Genomic DNA, 19,216 nt, shown 5'->3' with positions numbered 1-19,216 from the left:
GTACCGAACCCTGCGGGACTCTATGACTGACTACAGTACATGAGGAGGAGCTGTTGTTTACATGAACAAACTGATGTCTATCTGATAAGTAGGATTTCATGTTCCAGTCTCTGTAGTAAAATATTATGATCTATGGTGTCGAATGCAGCACTAAGATCTAGAAGGAGAAGTATGGAGGCTGATCCATTGTCTGAGGCCTTTAGAATGTCATTGGAGACTTTAAACAGCGCTGTTTCTGTGCTATGATGGGCTCTAAATCCTGACTGAAACTCTTCAAACAAACTGTTCCCATCCAGATGCTTGTGTAATTGTTTTGCTACAGCTTTCTCAATGATTTTAGAAATAAATGGAAGGTTCGATATGGGTCTATAGTTTGCCAAAACATCTGGATCAAGATTAGGCTTTTTAAGCTGGGGTTTGATGACCGCAGTCTTAAGTGCCTGAGGTACATAACCCAGAAATAAAGTCAGATTAACCAAATCTAGAATGAACGGCTCAATTACATAAAAGATCTCTTTAAAGAGGCTAGTTGGTACTGGGTCTAATAGACAGGTTGACGGTCTGGATGATGAAACTATGGAAGCTAGCTCTGAGAGATTTAGAGGTGAGAATGATTCCAGATGTAAAAGAGGTGCCGCAGCTGATTCAGCAGTTGCCGTCTTCAGAAGGGGATTTTTATCTAACGTAGGCAAGAGCTGATAAATTCTTTCTCTGATCGTGAGAATTTTGTCTGAAAAAAAACTAATAAAATCATACGAGGCACCACTTTTTTTTTTATACAAATGACTCATACCATATTCTTCATTGTGCTCTCATTATAATCATTTATAAAACCCAACTGTTAAACCCAACAACTACTTCATGTCTCCTCTCATTTAAATCAAAAAACCTACAGTACACCATTCAATAGCTACTTAACCCTCAATATCCCTCATGTTCATATTTATATCAGCAGTTACTGTGTTTTGGCTAAATTGAATGAACTGTAGGCTGAGATTTATCATTTTATGTACTATGTGTAGCCTTTTGTTTAATTCACTCATTCATTAATTCATTCATCTTCTACCACTTAATCGTTTCCTGGTACTGGGGGTGCTGGAGCCAATCCCAGCTCACACTGGGAGAGGGTGGGGTATTCCCTGTACAGGTCGCCAGTCCATCACAGGGCCAACACACAGAGACAGACAGAGACAAACAACCACTCACACTCACACTCAGACTTACGGACAGTTTAGAGTCACCAGTTAACCCAAACATGATGTTGGGTTACCATGACATGGAGAACATGCAAAATCTGCTTTTTAGTGTCAAATAATAATCATAATACTTTCGAACAATATGAATATTATCAAGCATAACAATTCTTTCTTACAAAACAGAAGTTTATTTCAGTGGGACTAAACTATCTACTAGAGGATTAATTTAAAAAGTCTGTGGAAAAAAATATGGTTTATTCATTAATTTTGCTTTACACAGTCTCCATAAACAGAGTGTTTGTGGTTTTTGCATAGAGATTAGAAAAGGCATATAAAGAACTGAAATGTTCTACAAATATGTTAAAAATGGCAACGAAAGCATTGTACCACATTGTGAACACATTTTAAGTGAGAGGTTCTCAGACCATGCCCTCTTTGGTTCGTGTCTTTTTGTAGGTTATCAGAAGGTACCCCACTCCAATGAAGAGAAGGGCAATGAAAAGGAAGAGGATGCAAGCCCAGGGCCCTGCGGGCAGAGCCTTCGTCAGTGCAAAACTCTCTGCTGGTACCATGTTGCTCAGTATCAGCATGTATCCCAGAGCCCAGCCAACAGATGTTCCTCCTACCTGTACACAACCCAAAAGGAGATTTGTTTAAACACAACACACACTGAAATCCCATCAAATTACAAAAAAATCTCAGTTAATCCCTTCACACCTCACCTTTTCCTGAAAAGAGATGGAAGGAAAGGAAGCGTCATTGAACTTATAGGCTTGTTTTAAGAGGAACTGAATGTAATGAGAAACAGCGCAGACTCTCCTCATATATTTCTCTGGCTGTTTGATCCTTTTGGTCATCTGGGAGAAGAAATAGAGTAGGTTAGGGTTTTTCATTTTATTTGCAGTCCCTGTAGAAACATCTGTAGAATTCATTAGCAAATTACAGATTTTTTTAGATGAAAATTGACTGTTGGTTGGTGATTTGAGTCTTAATTAGGGAGTTAGGTTGAGATGGCAGTGTCCCAGAGAGTACCTCAGAGATGGTCATATTGCAAACCAGTTCAAGTGCTTTCTCCATTTGACTGATGGATGTTATGGAGATGTTACTGAGTTGGCTGATGTACCTGTAAGTAAAGAAATAGGCAGAAAAAGCCTGTGGAGATGAGGAAATATAGTTAAGCTAGAGGTACACACTGTTCCCCATCACATTTTGTCATATTACATTGTCTGATGACTTGTGAGTGATTTATTGTTTATTCAAACCCACAGGGGACACAAGCTATAGTCGAACCATATTTTAGATTCCAAGTTATAGGAAGGACTCCACGTTCTTCTCACAGTCCAAAGATTTGTGTCTCAAATTGACTGGTGATTTTAAATTGATCACAATTCATAGCACTGGGCAACAATTATTGTTAAATAAGGCTCATCAAATATATTCAAACTATCCTGAGATGAGCACAGGGAAACAAACAAACAAGAAAGTAAAAGACAAGTCCTATACTGACTGTCTTACAGAACAAAGAGTGGCTGTGGCAATCATGTTGAAATCTTTCTTTTCATCTGTGGCATTTCCTGTGCACAGAAAATTTGTCCCTGATTTCAGGGAACTGCAGTCTCTTAAAGTAGGGAAGTGACACAGAGAAGAAGTTCTAAAAGGCAAGCTGGTACTGTGTTAAGTACTGCTGCGCCACAACAAGAAAACATTCTCTGCTAGTGTTTGATTGCCTTGCTTTGACTTTACTAACACTCAAATATTATCTCTGACTGCAGTTAATGGTCTGTCCTTGGAGGGGGGAATGGAGCTATCAAGGACAGCTCAAAACAAACCAGCTCGCCTAGTTGTCCAGAACAACAACGTCCTTTAAAGTGGTCAGTACACTTCTACTCAGTCTGAGACTGACATTTCAAACTTGTTTGCACAAATTATTGCTATGACTTTGTGTGTGCTTACACTTGCTTGAGTGAACCAAATGAGCATCAAGATCTGACAAAGTGTTACCCTCTAAACTTTCTCACCATACAGTTCATCACAGATTTCCACCACAGAAGGCTCTGAGTTTGAATTTGCAAGCCAGTGAAGGCCTTGTTGTGCATGTGCTCACTGTCCCAGTGTGAGCTAATTCCTGCTTACGCCCACAGTCCAAAAACATACATCTTAACTGTCAATTCAAGTAGCCTAAAGGTATACATTTGCAATTGAGTCTATATTAGCCCTAATGCATAGATTAGTGACCTGTCCAGGCAAAAAAAAAGGCATGACATATTAACAATTCTTCAGGAAGTAAGGGTGTAAAAGAGTAGTAGGGCACCACTTTAACAAAACCTTTCAGGTTCATGCAACAAAGATACAAGTTTATTTATATCTTGAAATGTCCCTGTCACGGTTTGCCTGTGTTTAAGAGGCTCACTTACCATAAAGTTTCCTCTCACATTGGGTTGGAAGACACCATCGATGGAGCACTTGGAGTAAGAGCAGTTGTCAAAAGAGAAGATCTTTTGTACAATGCTGAAGCAGTTGTGGTTATCTCCTGTTCCCTGAACTGTTATTGACATCTGGGGGTCAAACTGGGCTGGTCTGAAGCTCTTAGTACATGGAGAATCAAAGACATCTTCCCCCAGCTTGATAGACATGCTAAAGTTTCGTGGGTAGCAGGGGTGAGCTATGAGGGGCTTCGCACCTTGAGTCTGGAAGAGGAGCATGATAACATCATATGAGATTTTTAATGTTATTAATAACGAAGATACATTTGGATAATTTTTCAGTGCTTAAGAAGCATAAAGCAGGATTATAGGGAAATTTAAAGAGTCATTTTGTCTACACAAATATTGTAGTGTGAGCAGCAGGAGCTTCAGTAGTTTGTGTCTGTACACAGGATGTGTTCAAACAGTATTCACCAGGTTGAATTAGGGTGTGAAGAGCACTCCTCAGTCCGGATACTATGCTTACACACAGAGAAATCAGTTTGGGAGGTGCTATTACTTAAACTTTGTGCTATTATCATAAAAATGTAACTCAAACTTTTGAAGCCAAAGTGTGATTAGATATATTTTGAATTATTAGGGCATGGTCATAGAGACATCAACTCCTTGCTTCAACACAAAAACACTGACCCTATCCTGAAACAGAAATCATAAGATTGCAATGTTTCTCATCAGCCGCAGTTTTACCTTGATAAGATGAGCCATCAGTTTCTTCAGGAACTGGTCCTGGCCATAGCACAAGAAGCTATGGGTGTACACTCTGTGAACTTGTCCATAAAGATTCAGTTCCTTCATTTCACGACTATCCTCCACCTTTTCCGAAGTCTCAAAGGTAATCTGAGTAGAAGCCCCACCTAAATCCAAAGCTCCGATTGTCCTTTTGCCTGGATTCACCCAGTGCCCAACAAAGCCATACTGAGAAGAAAAGAAAAGAAAGGACATGTCAAGACAATAGTTACTCAGTGATCAAAATTCATTTTAAAATATATCGCTCGGTAAAAACAATCACTGGAGCTCTGTGGCACTGTCGCTCTTTCAAAGTATACCAGGATGTAATCTTTCTATGCTATCATATTCATTTTAGATTTTTTCTTATTTCTATTTATTATTAGATTTTCTTCTTACTTATCATAATTTTACGATGTGCTCTTACTCTTGTGTTGCTGTGTCAATTTAAATTTCTTATACAGGGAGTCATCTTGTCTTGTCTCCCAGTTGGTCAGGTGCATGACTAATTTTACACAATAGAAGTCATCCGACTTCTTTTTTTTTTCTTTGTTTGCTGCGTGGATGCTCTTTAAACTTCCAAATGTGAGGCAGTAAGAAAATGCCAGTCTTTGTATTGGGACTGACCTCAGGATAAAGGTTTGGAACATCTATAGCTTTTAAGTCTGTTCTGACATTACTGCTACTTCTAACCTTGTACTAGTTCAAGTCAAACCATCAGTGCTTTAGGGTTTTCTCATCTATTGCCTCCTGTGTTGAAAAGAGAAGGGACAGTATTTAAAACCAGAAAAATCAGAGCTTACCTTTACAAAGTTTTCATTTAAGTAATTGACTGTGACCCAGCCATATGCCCCCTCCTCCGCTCCACTTAGGATGGTTGCCTCTTTTAATTTGAACGGGTAAGACCGAAGTTTGTTTCCCACTTCCTTCAGAACCCGATCTGACTCTGTGGCATTGACAATCCTGTTAAAGAGTTGTAAGTTATATGGGAAACTAAAAAATATCTTATATAATAAATGAACACATAATTAATTAGGCAGGAAATAAAATGGTCTACTGACTTCAACAGTCTCATGCCTGCAGTAGCTCCCAGGTACAGTAGAGTTTGGTGGTGTCTGGATTTAGGGATATCCTTCATAGCTTGATCCAGACATGCCTTCAGACTTTCTGCTGCTCCTCCAGGAACACCTGCATAACTGGATATCCCTCCACCTTAACAGACAGTGAAAGTGGTTTTGCTTAAAACCTGACCTCCTGAACTTCTCAGTACTTGAACTTCCTCGTCTTAAAGTTCAACTGACCCTCCAAAATAAAGATTCTGGATGAAGTATCCAAGGAAACTCTGGAAACAAACCAGAAGGAAAAGAGGAACAGCTGACCGTGACTAAGATGGCATGGAAGTTCTAGTCAGGAAGTGGCAGTAGAACATTTAAGAACAAAGGTATTGCACAAGATATGGCATAAAATATTCTGATTGTTACTTTTTTACAGGATTACTTTGTGGAAGTGAAAGTATTTGTGCCCTTTCCGCCATTATGGCCATGGGTTCCACAGTAAGTTCAGCCAAATTACACAACTTCAAAATGTATTTATATAGAAGGCAAGGGTAACCCTTTGGAACTGTGTTTATTTGGACATTTGTCTAAATGAGAGCCAGATCTTAATCATATTTATAAGTATGAATCAACACATAAATTAATCAGAGCCAAGAGTCAAACCTGGAGTTGCTGGGTGACTGGATGGGGAACCTTTCTCTTGGCAGACCAGTCCAACTTACTTACCATAGTAGTTGCTACTATATAGTATTGATTTGCAAGTGTCATATCAATATTTGATGTAGGACAACTAATCACTCACACACGTGCATGCATACACACACACCCATGCACCCTACACCATACTTAGTACTAAATTTATTCTAACCTGAAAACATTAAATAGATGGCATTTTTCTCCACTTTTTACTCATGTTAGATTAAACCATATTGTGATGTCACGTTTCAGAGATGTATGGCTCAAAACTGGGGCACATAGAGCCAAAACATAATATAACACAATATATTTAAGACCATTATTGTTTTTCTTCTCCTTTCATAAAACATAATTCTGTGAAAATATTATGGTCCTTTGTCCTGAACAAGACCTCTCAGGCTGTAATTCCTTCCATGTTACATGTTATCCTCAACTAGCTGTACAAATCAAATGCTTGGGCTTGAAAACCACCCAAGCCCCAGGGACTCACCTTTTGCATGACACTCGCTGTGCTGGGTAACAATGCCGGTGCCATTTTGCTTGTCAGCTGGCCATTTGTAGATGTACAGGGAAGTGTGTGATGAGCCTGCATCCAGAACGATTCCATACTACAACAGACAGCATGAAATCTCAGACAAATTTGGTACCAGAACAGACAAAATGCTTCCAACTATTTTTAATTCGTGGTGCTGTTAAGAACCTGAAATATGCTATTTATCAAAAATATTAGTACAAATCAATTTGGGCCTTAATGAAGTGATAAAATGAGGCCTAAAATGTTTTAATTTCCCTTTATTTATTGCCTTGACTGTGTATCAATCTGCCCATTTGTTCACTTTTTATTTGTTAAAGTTCAATATATTAATTTATGTAGGTGTTTTTATTTTTAAATGCTTTTTGGGCAGTTTCAGTGCTCCATAATATCACACATGTGAAATGCTTTATGGAATACTGAATGAAATATATATTCAGCAGGTGGGTTACATCTTATTTGTGCTTTGTTCAACTTGAGTACACTTGGCTCACCCACTGTGCCACAGGATGTGGCTGCAGTATATAAGAAGCTCAGCTCTGTCTGTTGCTACATATTTTTTGCCTTTATATGGTTAAGATGACCTCTTCCATTCCAAACACACATTGGCTGTATTGTCATGTATTCTGGTGTGTTTTTATTCATTCAACATCTGTTGATTTTGTCTTCCTTTGTGCGGCCCCTTTTTTCAGTGACCACTTCAAAGCATAAAGTTCTATTGTCTAAGCAAAGGGCAGCGTAAGGAAGACTAACATTTATGTACCTTCTTCAAATATATTCACTAAAGGGAGACTCCCTGAATAAAGACTACAACACAAAAAAGTTCTGTTTCTTCGGCAGTATTTACATGATACTCGGGTCTATAAATGAGCAAGTGCAGATCTCCCGAACTGAAATACAAAAACACAATAGAATAACATCGAATTGCACAAAAGAGTAGAAAATATTAATCCTTATTACTTATCCTTATTAATCCTTAATCCTTAATACTAATCCTATTAATCTTAAATTTGAAGACAGATACTCCATCTAAAAGTCTTACTGCGTTAATTACCATGCTCTCAGGAGGAATCCGCACATCTCTGTTCGGAAGGACCAGCAGCAGAATCCCGACTGCCGACAGAAGCAGCAGCACAACCCCGGGGATGATTTGAGCGACACTGAGGCGAGACATTGCGGACTCTGATGCGCTCGGATGCTGTCGGCAGCTCTTACTGACAGCAAACCCACAAGAAGGGCGTGCACGGCTGGGGGCTGGCCTCAGTTTCCGACAAATCATTTTAATGGCAACTTGAATTAAGAGCAATGCGCCGTATTTAATTCATTCATATAGGTATAATTAAATATTCCTATATGATCGACTTTTTGAAATCTTCTTCTTGAAAGTAAGGAGTAGCTAAGGCTGTCAGATAGATGTGTAAAAATTTTGTTTCCCTCAAACGTGAAGTAAACTTTTCATAAAGTAGCGTGAAATAGAAATGGAAATTATAAGTAAGCCTATGCAAACAGTGTACGGCTTTGCTTTCTGTTTGCTTTAACGTTTCTTTATACATCTATAGTTCAGAAGGACTCACACCTTCTACAACTTCATAGGGAATGCTCCTCATCTGGCTAACACAACCCTTATCATAATTACTCATAGGAAAATAAAATGACATTTTACACAAAAGAAATGGTTGATATATTTATTAAATTCAATATCCATACACTTATGCAGATGTTAAATACTAGCTGCATATATCAAAAGAGCAGAAACCAAAATAGTGCCACACTATGAAACTCAAAATAATTTAAACAATAAAGCAACAAATCTCCATTCCAAGTGACAATATACAGTAGGACCACGTCCAACTGAAAAAAATACACTCAGTGTTTTTTGTACTGAAGTGAAGGGAGCTTTTTGAAACAACTGGTAAATGAACAAAGTCAGCTTGTGCACAGTGATTAAGAGTTAATATCCCAAACGTATACCAAAAGTATGACATCGCATTTTGGGCTGATATACATCAGCTGATAGTACATACGTTACAACCAACCAGGTTGTAAGTATCAGTTGCCCAACTTCAACTAAAAGCCAGAAATGTGTGTGCCTTACAGAGAAATCCTCGAAGAAAACCAGAGTCCACAGTCTACACAAACAGACTGGGGGGATCATTCCTCTTTCAGCCCTAAAGCGATGTGAAGCAAACAGCCAAGACAGCAACTTGAAAGATCTCAGGACAAGTCTCTGGCTGACCTGAGTCCACACTCCAACTCCAAAGGAGATGAGGGGGCCTCAAGGTACTCCAACTTCAATATGACATATTTTAAAAGGATCTGTCAGGAAGAATGACAAGAAACTGCCCCAGGTGTGCATAAATAAATAAACAAAAATGTAAGACAACAAAGGAAACAAAACAAAATAATAGGTATAAGAGTTTTATAATTAAGTCTGCAGCACAATAAAGTGTGCAAAAGGCTGAATGAGTCAACTTTAAGAAGTCACAGTTCCATGTGTGATGCACAACTGTGAAAACTGTCTGTATGTGTTAATCAATTCTTTTTTCGCAGGAAGTTTGTGGTTTTTTAACCCACTCGCACTATTGTCAGCAGCGCTGCAGTTCTCACCCCAAGACTATTTTGAGATCTTGTTACCTTGACACATTACATCCACTAGAGGACACTGTTATCTAATTTCTATTTCATTTGGACTATTTTCTAGTTCTCCCTACAGCATTGAGTGAAATCTTCCTTCAATTACTGCTACTTTATTGAACAAGATGGAAGGACACACACTCACAACACGGAAACGTACATTGAACTCAAACCATAACCTACAGTCATTTCATTTGCTTATGCTGTAAACTATTTTTATGACTGCATGACTTACTGCTGAAACTAATTTTCAGCATTCAGTAAACACTCAAAAACAATAATGCAGATGCCTGCAATATTTTTTTTGTATAAAAGTTTAATAAACCTTAATCGGCTTATCTCGGATTTTAAGTCAAAAACATTGTAATACATACCAAAAAAAAACAAAAAACACCAAACAATCTCTTCGTAAAAAAAAAAAAAAAAAAATCACTTTGCATTCAGGGACCACTTCACTGATGCTGTCCTCAGAAGGTTTGGATCTAAATAGATGTGAATCAAAGATTGGCTGTTTATTTTTGGCCAAGTGTGCATATATCTGTACTGAACTGCAGATGACACTGCAGCTTGAACTGTGTGTGTTTTTGTGTGTGTGTGTGTGTGTGTGTGTGTGTGTGTGTGTGTGTGTGTGTGTGTGTGTGTGTGTGTTTGAGTGTTTGCGTGTGTGTGCACATTCTCTGTGGTTGGTCGGGTTCGGGGGGTGGGGGTGATTGCCTGAACAGAACTTTGGGGGTGACACAAATGGTAGTGAGGTGAGGAGGTCGGCAACATAATTCTGAAATGCACAGATAAATCAGAAGTGTCCATGCCCAGTGGTCCAACCAACCACCTGATGTTTCCTTTCCAAACACTCACTCCTACCCCCAAGAGCTGCTGCACTGTAAAAAACAACAGTCCACCTCAGCACAGTATTTTAAACCCATGTTAAGGTGTTGCATGGAAGGAAAACTACTTTATGCAACATTTTATTAAGAAAGTTCTTAAGAAAGCAAATTTTTCTTACTGCAACTCTTCTGTTTATATACTATGAATAAAACTGTGATGTGTCTGGTAATGACCTGATTGAAATAATACTTTTTTATTGCTGTTCCCTAATTTTTTCTCAGTAAAGTGTAGTGTGGTGAAAATACATGACTATTTGTATGCCTCTGGGGGAAATGGTGTTCATTTTGTTTAAGGGTTTTTCCTTTCAACATGTAATGAATTTTAAAAGGGCCGGTCCAGTGTTATCCAGTTTTTGGCCACAATTATTGCGTTCTTATTTAAGAATATTTTGAAGGCAGAACAGATATGATCTGTGATTTTTGAGAAAAATATTAACTTTGAAATCTCATCATTTGTACCATGCAACGCTGTACATTTAATGTTTTATAGAAAATGCGAGCCAATTTATTGTGGAAATCACCAGGATATTTTAGCCACGATAGCCGTGCTGCTGCACGGATAGTATGGTGGTTATTCTGTCTGTTTGAAAACCAAATCTCAACAACTAATGAGCACAAAGAAATTCTGAATTGACTTTTTGACTGATGAGGACATAGACTTGATCATGGGGGATTTATCACAGTTTTTGGCATGTTAACTTATTTCTCCATGAGGGTGAAAATTTAGTATGTCCAAAACTTTGTATAATTTATATTTAATTTGATTTCAATCCAAGAATGCTCAGGCTCACAGAGTGGTGAACAGTTTATACTTCTAATCATGTTTAAACTTTACTTCTCAATTTAACCGAAAGCTAGTATTATTGCAAACAATAGAGTCTTTTGTAAAAAACTTTTTTAGACAAAAAATATGCAACTGCAATATTCTACAGTAGCAACATATTTGAAAACAGATCAGTTATTAGTTGCTTGTAAGTACTGCAATGGACTTCATCATTTTGCACCTTCCACACTGAACTATACACTGAAGGCAAATCAAGGCAAGTATATTCATATAGCGCATTTCATACACAAAGGTCACTCAATATGCTTTATATAAAAAATAGCACAGACCGAAAAATAAGATAAAACCACATAAAATAACTAAATTAAAATGAATGAAAGAATATGGAGCAGTCAGGAATCATGCATAAGCGCATCTCTCTCATAGTGTGATTGACTCCTACAATAGTTTTTAAGAAATGTTGTCAATTCTCAGAATTTATTCAAAAGTTGCCAGGGCCATCTTTCTCCCAGTTCCTTCAATTTATCGTGGCTGTAAAGGCATGGACTTCAGGTGACATGTGAGTTGTGTTTCATTTTTTAGCGTTCTATCTGCTCCCTTAACATCTATTTATCCAGGCTTTCAATAGACCGGACCTTCATCAAACACTGGACGTAACACTTAATGATGTAAATAGTGAGACTCCAAATGTGAATTAGATGTGAGTTGTCTTTAAATCCTGGTGTCTTTGTCTCAGTTGGCTGAACACGCCCTACCTCAATTATTTACTTGTATTGTCAGACGGAGTGAAACCAGACAGAACAGAGAAGTCAGATTGCCTGTCTGAATCAACATTTTTTGCAGTGTACTCCAGGCCCTAAGAACTTCCACAGGCTGCCCCTGCATACTGGAGAGCCAGGGCACACAGAGGGCATTCACACCTTGTTAAGTTTTACAACTTGTGCATTTGTCGATCTCAGGCTTCTATTGCCCCTGTGACTCAGTCCCTCCTTTGAAGTGACCATCTCCGTCAGCTGAGGTGATAGAGAAATTTAGGGTTTTCTTTGATGAATGTGAATGCAACACACATTGGGATGCATATGGCCTCTTGAAAAAGTCTGTCTAAGGCTGGATGATATATCTTAAAAAAATTACATGAATGCAATTACAGTCATCTAACAGGGAAGTTAACTGGTAAGATGCTTGTCCTTAGACTGTAAATTATAGGGCAAGCCCATTTAATAACAGGTTGGATGATCTTTATGTAGTTTTGAGCATCATTACAAATAGAAATAAGAAATTTGTATTCACCAGTCATTGCACAGATCTTGAACAGTGGACCAAATCTCATTTTGTTATGAGGTCAAGTAGACTTGAACGATGAACAAACCAAAATACTGTGGAGTGATTAGTTTGAATATATTGAAAAGAAGTCCCTGGGGAAAGACAAGTAATACACTGACTAACACCTACATTTACCAACCACACCACTGGCTGAGGTTGTTTTCGCTTTGTGAGTTTCTGTGTGTGTGTGTGCGTCATCATGGGACAATGTGCACCTGGACACACCTATTGATGCAGCAACTACCACTGTGATTTTGAGTAGATGTTTATACATCCATTGGTCTGTCTGCTCGTCCATCAGCAGAAAGATTTTGTCACCATAGCAGTTGTGAGACTTAACCAATGTGTAGTTGGTCTACGAGTATCAAGCACCCATGGAATAATGATTGCTGAGTGCTGATGAAGATGTGAGCCCATTTCAAGATGGCTTTTGGCTGCCTGGATTGGGCTATATTGTATTTTTTTATTTTTTATTTTATTTTTTTTTACAGCCTCATTTGAAAGTAATACTTAAAGTGTAAACACTTGACCTTGTGGCTTTGTTTTCTGTGGTAAATAAGTGTGTAAACATAATTTTGTGCAGTAAGAAACAGGTGAGAAATGTTGCTGCTTCGCTGGTGATCACTGTGATATAATTCTCTTTTAACAAAACTACAAAATGCATCAAAGGACAAATTTAATGCAAACACACATATCTTAATGCAAACCATACAAATTAGTGTGGTTTCTCTACTTCATGCCTTCATGCCCAAACCATGCACATATTTAAAGTGAAGAGTTCCAGTTTGCACAGATTGCTTCACTTTCCTGTTGAAAGAATTCTTCCCCTTTACCTGTGCACAGCACGGCACTGTAAACTGCATGAAGGAATTCCTACGGAGGTGATAACAGGAGCAGAGAACAGCCTCCTGTAATCCTTTACCACGGGGCCTTCCTTTAACATGCATGGCCTACTCTTATTTGTGTCAGCCACTCATCAGTTGCACATACTACTGTCAGGAATGGTATCCTTGTCAATTAGGCCTCTGTGAAAAAGCAAGTCCATTTGGAAGAGCGCTGCTGAAGGATACAGCGGGGATCCTGATAAGGATCAAGTTACCCCTCTACTGTTTTCATCTGTAATGGAAAAAACTCCAACACACTGTAATAATGTTTTTTTAGCACTCAGACAGGAGGCACATGAAGCACCTTTTCAGTATGAATGACTTTTTTTGTCAGGGCTGTGGGATTAAATCTTTTGAGCACACCCACTTTGTGGAAGCCAAATGTGAAATAAAGCCTGCTATTGTGTGACAGTGGCTCTCCCCAAGGGCCCTCACAGCTACCTCACACACTATCTGCCCTTAACTGGCAATTAGATGGACAAATCCAAAGCCTGGAACTTGGGACTAATTGTTTAAGGTGGGTCTTTGTAAAGCTTCATGGTGTTTCCCATAAAGACAGCTTCCCTGTTTCCTTGTGAGCCATAAAGGGGGAGGGCACTGTTCCAGCTAGGCAATAAGTCACATGCTTTTATTTTAATGCCACAAAACAGATTTAATTTTCACCTTCATTTCACTGTTAACATGCATGTGTGTATTGAAGGAAGACTCTTGCAGTGGGTGGTTTTGCATGACAGACAATACCTGACACATCATTTGTCAGCAAGTTAAAAGTGGTGTGCGAGTGGATTTCAGTGCTGTCAGCATTTCTATGCTATGGACTGTTTGGCTTGACACAATATATGCAATTTATTCACAAAATCATATATTTCACACAGCTTTAAGCTGAAACAGTTGATATAGATTAGTAGCCGTCTGAAACCTGTTCCTGTTACTGACCTGCTGTCTGCACCAGCCCTGGAAGCAGGGAGCTACCTTTCTTTTAATTGGAGTGTGACTGGAGCTATACTGGGAGCAATGGGGAGGGTGTGTATGTGCTTGTCTATCACTGCCCCGACACACACACCCTGCTGTGGACCTCTGTGTTTACTGCTTAACCTGTCAAACTGAAAGAGAGAAGGAGGGAAAAGGGGGTGGAAGGGTGAAGTGGGGTGCGGTGGGGGGTTAAGGGTGGATGATGGGGGGTGGGGGGGTGCTGAAGTGAGGCATAGGCAGACATTTTCTCTGGAATGCTGGGAGCTATCAGAAGTGACATGTAACCGTATCCGCTGTCAGATCTCATGCTTTATCTCTGCTCTGCTGTTGACTGTTCCTTCAGTCTGGTGATGCCTCCTGTCTGAGCCTGAGAGCCTCATGGGGACCTGATCCTCTCACCTGGAGAAATACCTGCAGATATTTGAATCAGGAAATCTGGAAGAAAAAGCATTTGTAAGAACCTTTGTGGTTTCATTACTTTTGTCTGTACTAGTGGGTCTCAAGGATCTGGATATATTCTGGGGTTCGACAAAGGATAAATTTGAAACTATTAAAAAAATAATTGTTGGCAATAGCGTCATTCGAGCAAAAATTGATTTAACATGTCAGAAATACTAAAATTATTGGTTACAACTGAAGTCCTGTTGCTGTCTACAGTAGAACTGGCTGTTCGATGGCTCCAGCTCAGATCTGCAGTGATGTGAGCACTACTTTTTTTCTGCCTTTCTATGATGTCTACTGAAGCACAAACACACCTCAACAGCAAGGCCCCGTTAGTATGCTGTTCTCGAAACGCTTTGAATCATCATCATAGGCGTGACAAATTAATCATAAATGTTTTTCTTTTTATTATTATTTTTGTGTAGAAGTGTTTAAGAGTCCAGCATCAACAGCTTTATAGGAACCAGCCACCTTCCCAAAATGTTACTTTTTTTATGCAAACCTAAGGTGTTTCAGAGTTGTGGCAACATTAGTTGTTATTTTTTAGTTTAATTAGTCTCTATTGGGCCATACAATACTTCCATAGTATCAGCAGAAACCTGATACATTTAAAAGTGGAATTCAGCGTTGGTCATGCTTGGTTACACTTAATACTTTTATTTGAGAGGGGTTGGGTTTCAAGAGAGCCACCCTTTCTTTCCTCTGACATGGGACATCCTGGTTGTGCTTCTACGATGCATTCAGGATTCAGTTACAGCCCCTGAAGGATGTGGGACACTGTTAATATCAGTTAGCTGATAAACCAGCACTTAAACCAAGTGATTTCAGATCCATGGTACTTAACCCCCTCCCAGTAGGTGACGTTTACCACAAAAAACAACTCTACTCAATTACAGCGTAATTAAAAAGCAATTATTCATTGCATAATAGTGTGTTAATGCTTGTTTGAAGCTTCACTTCCATCACTCCATTATACCCAGCTGAGTGACCTAATGGCATTACTGTAAACAACTTTGACACCTTGCAGTGTTTACTTTCCATTCAACAAACAAGATCAAACGCTGTTATCAGAGCTCACTCAGATTGAGGCCTCTTGACCACCAGCTACTCAGAGTGAGAGCCAACCCCCTGACAGCACTAATACTGTCTTGTTACTGCCTGGATAATAGGGGTCCTGCCTCAGGTACCTACAGCGGCTCTTTGTGTTGCGTCTAATCTGCTGGTAATGGTTGATATGAGTTATAAGGCTCCATCATGTTTCAGAGCAACAGTGATTTATAGATTAGACAACAGATTTATAGAACTTGAGTTACATTCAATCAAAATTTAAACTTTATTTCCATGTGCTGAATTTGAGGCTGCCACCATGAAATCAGAGTACAAATGTAGCAAAGATCGCAATTAGGCCAAGAGCAACGTCCAAATTGTAGGAGCTGCAAAAAATTAGCTAAAATTTGTCACAACATCATTGTGCGTTGTTGGCAAACGTAACACCACATCGCAGCCTACAGGTTATGGATATGAAAGGCATTGTGGTGAAAGACTCCCACAAAGATCAGATAATGATTTTTTTTTTTTGTTTGTTTGTTTGTGAAAAGAAAATTACAAAATCATCCAAAATAATTGCGATGGGACAATATGTTGTGGGGAAGCTTTTTTTTTCAGTAAAAATGAGAAAACCTGGTAAAATTGTTATCATCCTCAGCAAACTTCACCACCATCACTGCAGGTGAACACACAAGCAGCTGACTACAATTCTTGAAATCCTTACATGGTATCTCTTTCGACACCCTCCAACGTGCGGTTACATTTGTGGAGGCGCCTCTTCATTTGCAGCCGCACCACTGGGTCCTGTAGCGACTTGCTTGGAGTTAGATGCCGGGGCTTCACAGGTGAACAGAAATGAGAGATGCACTTGTGGGTTTCAGTTTAGTGGGTTAAAGTATTTAAGTGCTGTCTTTGAAAGTGTCCAGTTACGCTGCACTGTTCCATGCCCACCTGACCCCAGCTACTCCTGCACAGGTAGGACACCTTTCCCCTCTGGTCTGGACAGAGCTTCCTGTTTGGCTCTGCAGTATTTCACCAAGAATATTCAATAAACAAGATTCTGAGGTGGTCTTATTTCATACAAATTTAAATGCCTCCTACTATGTACCTGAAGACTGCAATGTTTTCTTTCACTTGTTGCTTAAAGTTCTGCTTTTATACGGATGACAACAAAATAAAAATGATCACCAATTCATCGCCACCATCAACCACCAAATGAGGGCAGTCTCCCTCCCATCATTTGAAGTAACACCAGGCCTTGTTTATTTATGTCATTATGCCTGTGGAAGATGTTACTGATGGCTTTCTGAGTGGCTCTGAACACAGAGTTGCTCTTACCTGGCTGTGACCTCCACAAAGGCTGCTATTGACCCCTGTCAATCGTCAATCTCTGCTGGGATCTCTCCTGTGCTGGCCTCATTGTTCCTCTCTGAGGTTCCTTCACACTCAGTGGAGGCCAAATCTCAGAACTCCCGCTTAGACTGGTGCTGGGGACAGATATCTTCACTGAGACCCGACTGTATTACCTCATAATATAGTTCTTCATATCATGTTGTTTTCTTTTTTTGATACTTTGTTTCCCCAACTTCTCAGACTGTAAGATACCACTTACTTTGTTTTTATCTCCTAAGATTTGCTGGAAGATTTTCAGTATGATGTAGAGTATGATGAGCTCGAGGACCCAAAGTTGAAATTCCCCCATACAATAACACAGGGTGCCACTTTCATCAGTGAAATTTACATTTTCTCAGAGATGACTTACGATGACATCAGTTCTGTGGGAGCAGGATGTAGAAACCTCAGCGTAGGGACGGGTAAATGAGCTTCACTACCTGTGTTGTCTTTTTGACAACACAGTGTTTCACAGTACAAGCAAATTTTACTTGGTTGAGGTTGTCAAAAGCTGTGGCCTGGGTTCAAAGAAAAAAACTGCTAAAAGATAAACTCTCTGGAGAACTTCTTTTAAGTCATCAAACAACTAATGCTGGTCAGAGGACAGCTCTTGAAACTTAATACAGAAGGAAAAAGATCATTTTCTCTCAGAGCTAGTGTTAGGGGTCTATTTTGAAATCATTGTGGCCATTTCAGACAATCTAAGATTGAAGAAAGACATGGTCCTTGAGACATGGTTCAAATCAGGCAGCATTCACACTATTAAAAACAAAATGCCTTTTTTAGCGCCATACAAGAAATAATCTCCCCCAAACACACCTGAACATTCATGGACACAGGGTATGCACAGGACTTTACAGATCAACAGCTGTGAGCAAAGACAACAGGGTCAATAACACAAGTAATACATTCTCTGTTTTACTTTTGTCACTGGTAGTCAGAGCTGTTAAAATCCACTCAGGGAGCAACTTTGTGTTATATTCTGTAATTGTCAACAAAGGTCTCTGTTTCTATCCCTCCAAATGGCAACTCATTACTGGAGGTTTTGTAAGTAAAAAGGAATCAACTGTGTTTCTAGGCTAATTTTTGGAGCTTGAAAAGTCCAAAATTTTGTAATGAGAATGGGAGCTTCAGTGTCACTGACATAGACTTGTTTGGGTTAAGACTTACCTCTCAAAGTGAACGTTATAGTGATGTTTTGTTGGCAAAACACTAGTCATAGCAATTTTTATGCTGCTTTTCAGATCCAGTATCCTCACTTTATTGTATTTAGCTTTTTCTCTGTCTTTGATGACTAAACATTGGAGGATTTGTTAACAATGGAGGAACAATAACTCTCCATTCCTTCCACAGCAAGAGTCATGGAAGCAGGAATGACATACCAGGCATGCTGCAATTGTAGGGCACCACTTGTCTTGCCATTGGTCTGGGGCCCATTGTGTGGTGGGGCTAGGCTCTAGAGGGTGACAGAAAATAGAAAATGGAAAATTCCTGTGTGAAGTGCAGTCGTTCTTGATCAGGTGTGAACTGCAGAGCAGAGATCAGAGCATTAAGGGGAGGAGGGAGCAGACAGCTGCTGCAGCCCCACATCAAACCCTTCCACCATGGCACTCTAGCTGGGACTGAGGCTTCAGCCTTCACTGCTGGGGGACATGGTTCCCACTGGAACAACAAGGCCATGGCAGACAGAGAGCTGGTAATGTTAAGATGAATGTAAGGCTGTAACATGAGCAATTCATCTTCACTCTCATACATTTTGCCTTTTTGGAGCTTCGCTCTCTAAAGACCATCTAATGCACACAAAATCCCCATAAAGTATGCGTAATAATCTGGAGTACTTTATATTTTTAAATGCTTACATAAATACGTCTCAGAGGTTCTACTTGCTACTGCAGTCAGCATAAGTCTACATGTCTCTGGGTATTTTACTAAATCATATTATTTTTAGCTTGTCACACATTAGGATTTTTTTTTACTCGGTACAAAAGAACATCCAATACCAGCTAACATCAGACTTCTTTTGTAAAATCTAAATGCAAAATAATTGGAACTTGCTCTTCAGGCAGCAAGCATCCATGTCATCCATGAGTGTATTCTTGTGTCCATCAGCGGGCAGCTTTGCTGACAAAGGCAGAAGGTTGAGCAGGCAGAAAATGTTACTAGATGA

General features: G+C 39.4%; 1 protein-coding gene across 1 annotated transcript; it reads right to left on the bottom strand.

Moving 5' to 3' along the window:
- Positions 1-1,432: 1,432 nt before the first annotated feature.
- Positions 1,433-7,890, bottom strand: LOC115049091 (ectonucleoside triphosphate diphosphohydrolase 2-like). Its single transcript, XM_029511062.1, has 9 exons — positions 7,743-7,890; positions 6,647-6,764; positions 5,467-5,617; positions 5,209-5,368; positions 4,367-4,594; positions 3,611-3,883; positions 2,229-2,348; positions 1,919-2,053; positions 1,433-1,822 (listed from the first exon to the last, which is right to left on the bottom strand). The coding sequence occupies exons 1-9, from the start codon at positions 7,860-7,862 to the stop codon at positions 1,616-1,618; spliced, it is 1,512 nt and encodes a 503-aa protein (XP_029366922.1). The 5' UTR covers positions 7,863-7,890; the 3' UTR covers positions 1,433-1,615.
- Between the last annotated feature and the right edge of the window lie 11,326 nt (positions 7,891-19,216).

This window comes from Echeneis naucrates, chromosome 9 (assembly GCF_900963305.1).
Source record: "Echeneis naucrates chromosome 9, fEcheNa1.1, whole genome shotgun sequence".
Lineage (NCBI taxonomy): Eukaryota > Metazoa > Chordata > Actinopteri > Carangiformes > Echeneidae > Echeneis > Echeneis naucrates.
This window is presented reverse-complemented; position numbering and strand designations above follow the sequence as displayed.

Coding starts and splice junctions, on each gene's coding strand:
- LOC115049091 (XM_029511062.1), bottom strand. CDS start 7,862: ATGTCTCGCCTCAGTGTCGCTCAAATCATCCCCGGGGTTGTGCTGCTG. Junction 6,765..7,742: donor GGATTCCTCCTGAGAGCATG/GTAATTAACGCA, acceptor TGTCTGTTGTAG/TATGGAATCGTTCTGGATGC. Junction 5,618..6,646: donor CAGCGAGTGTCATGCAAAAG/GTGAGTCCCTGG, acceptor CTGTCTGTTAAG/GTGGAGGGATATCCAGTTAT.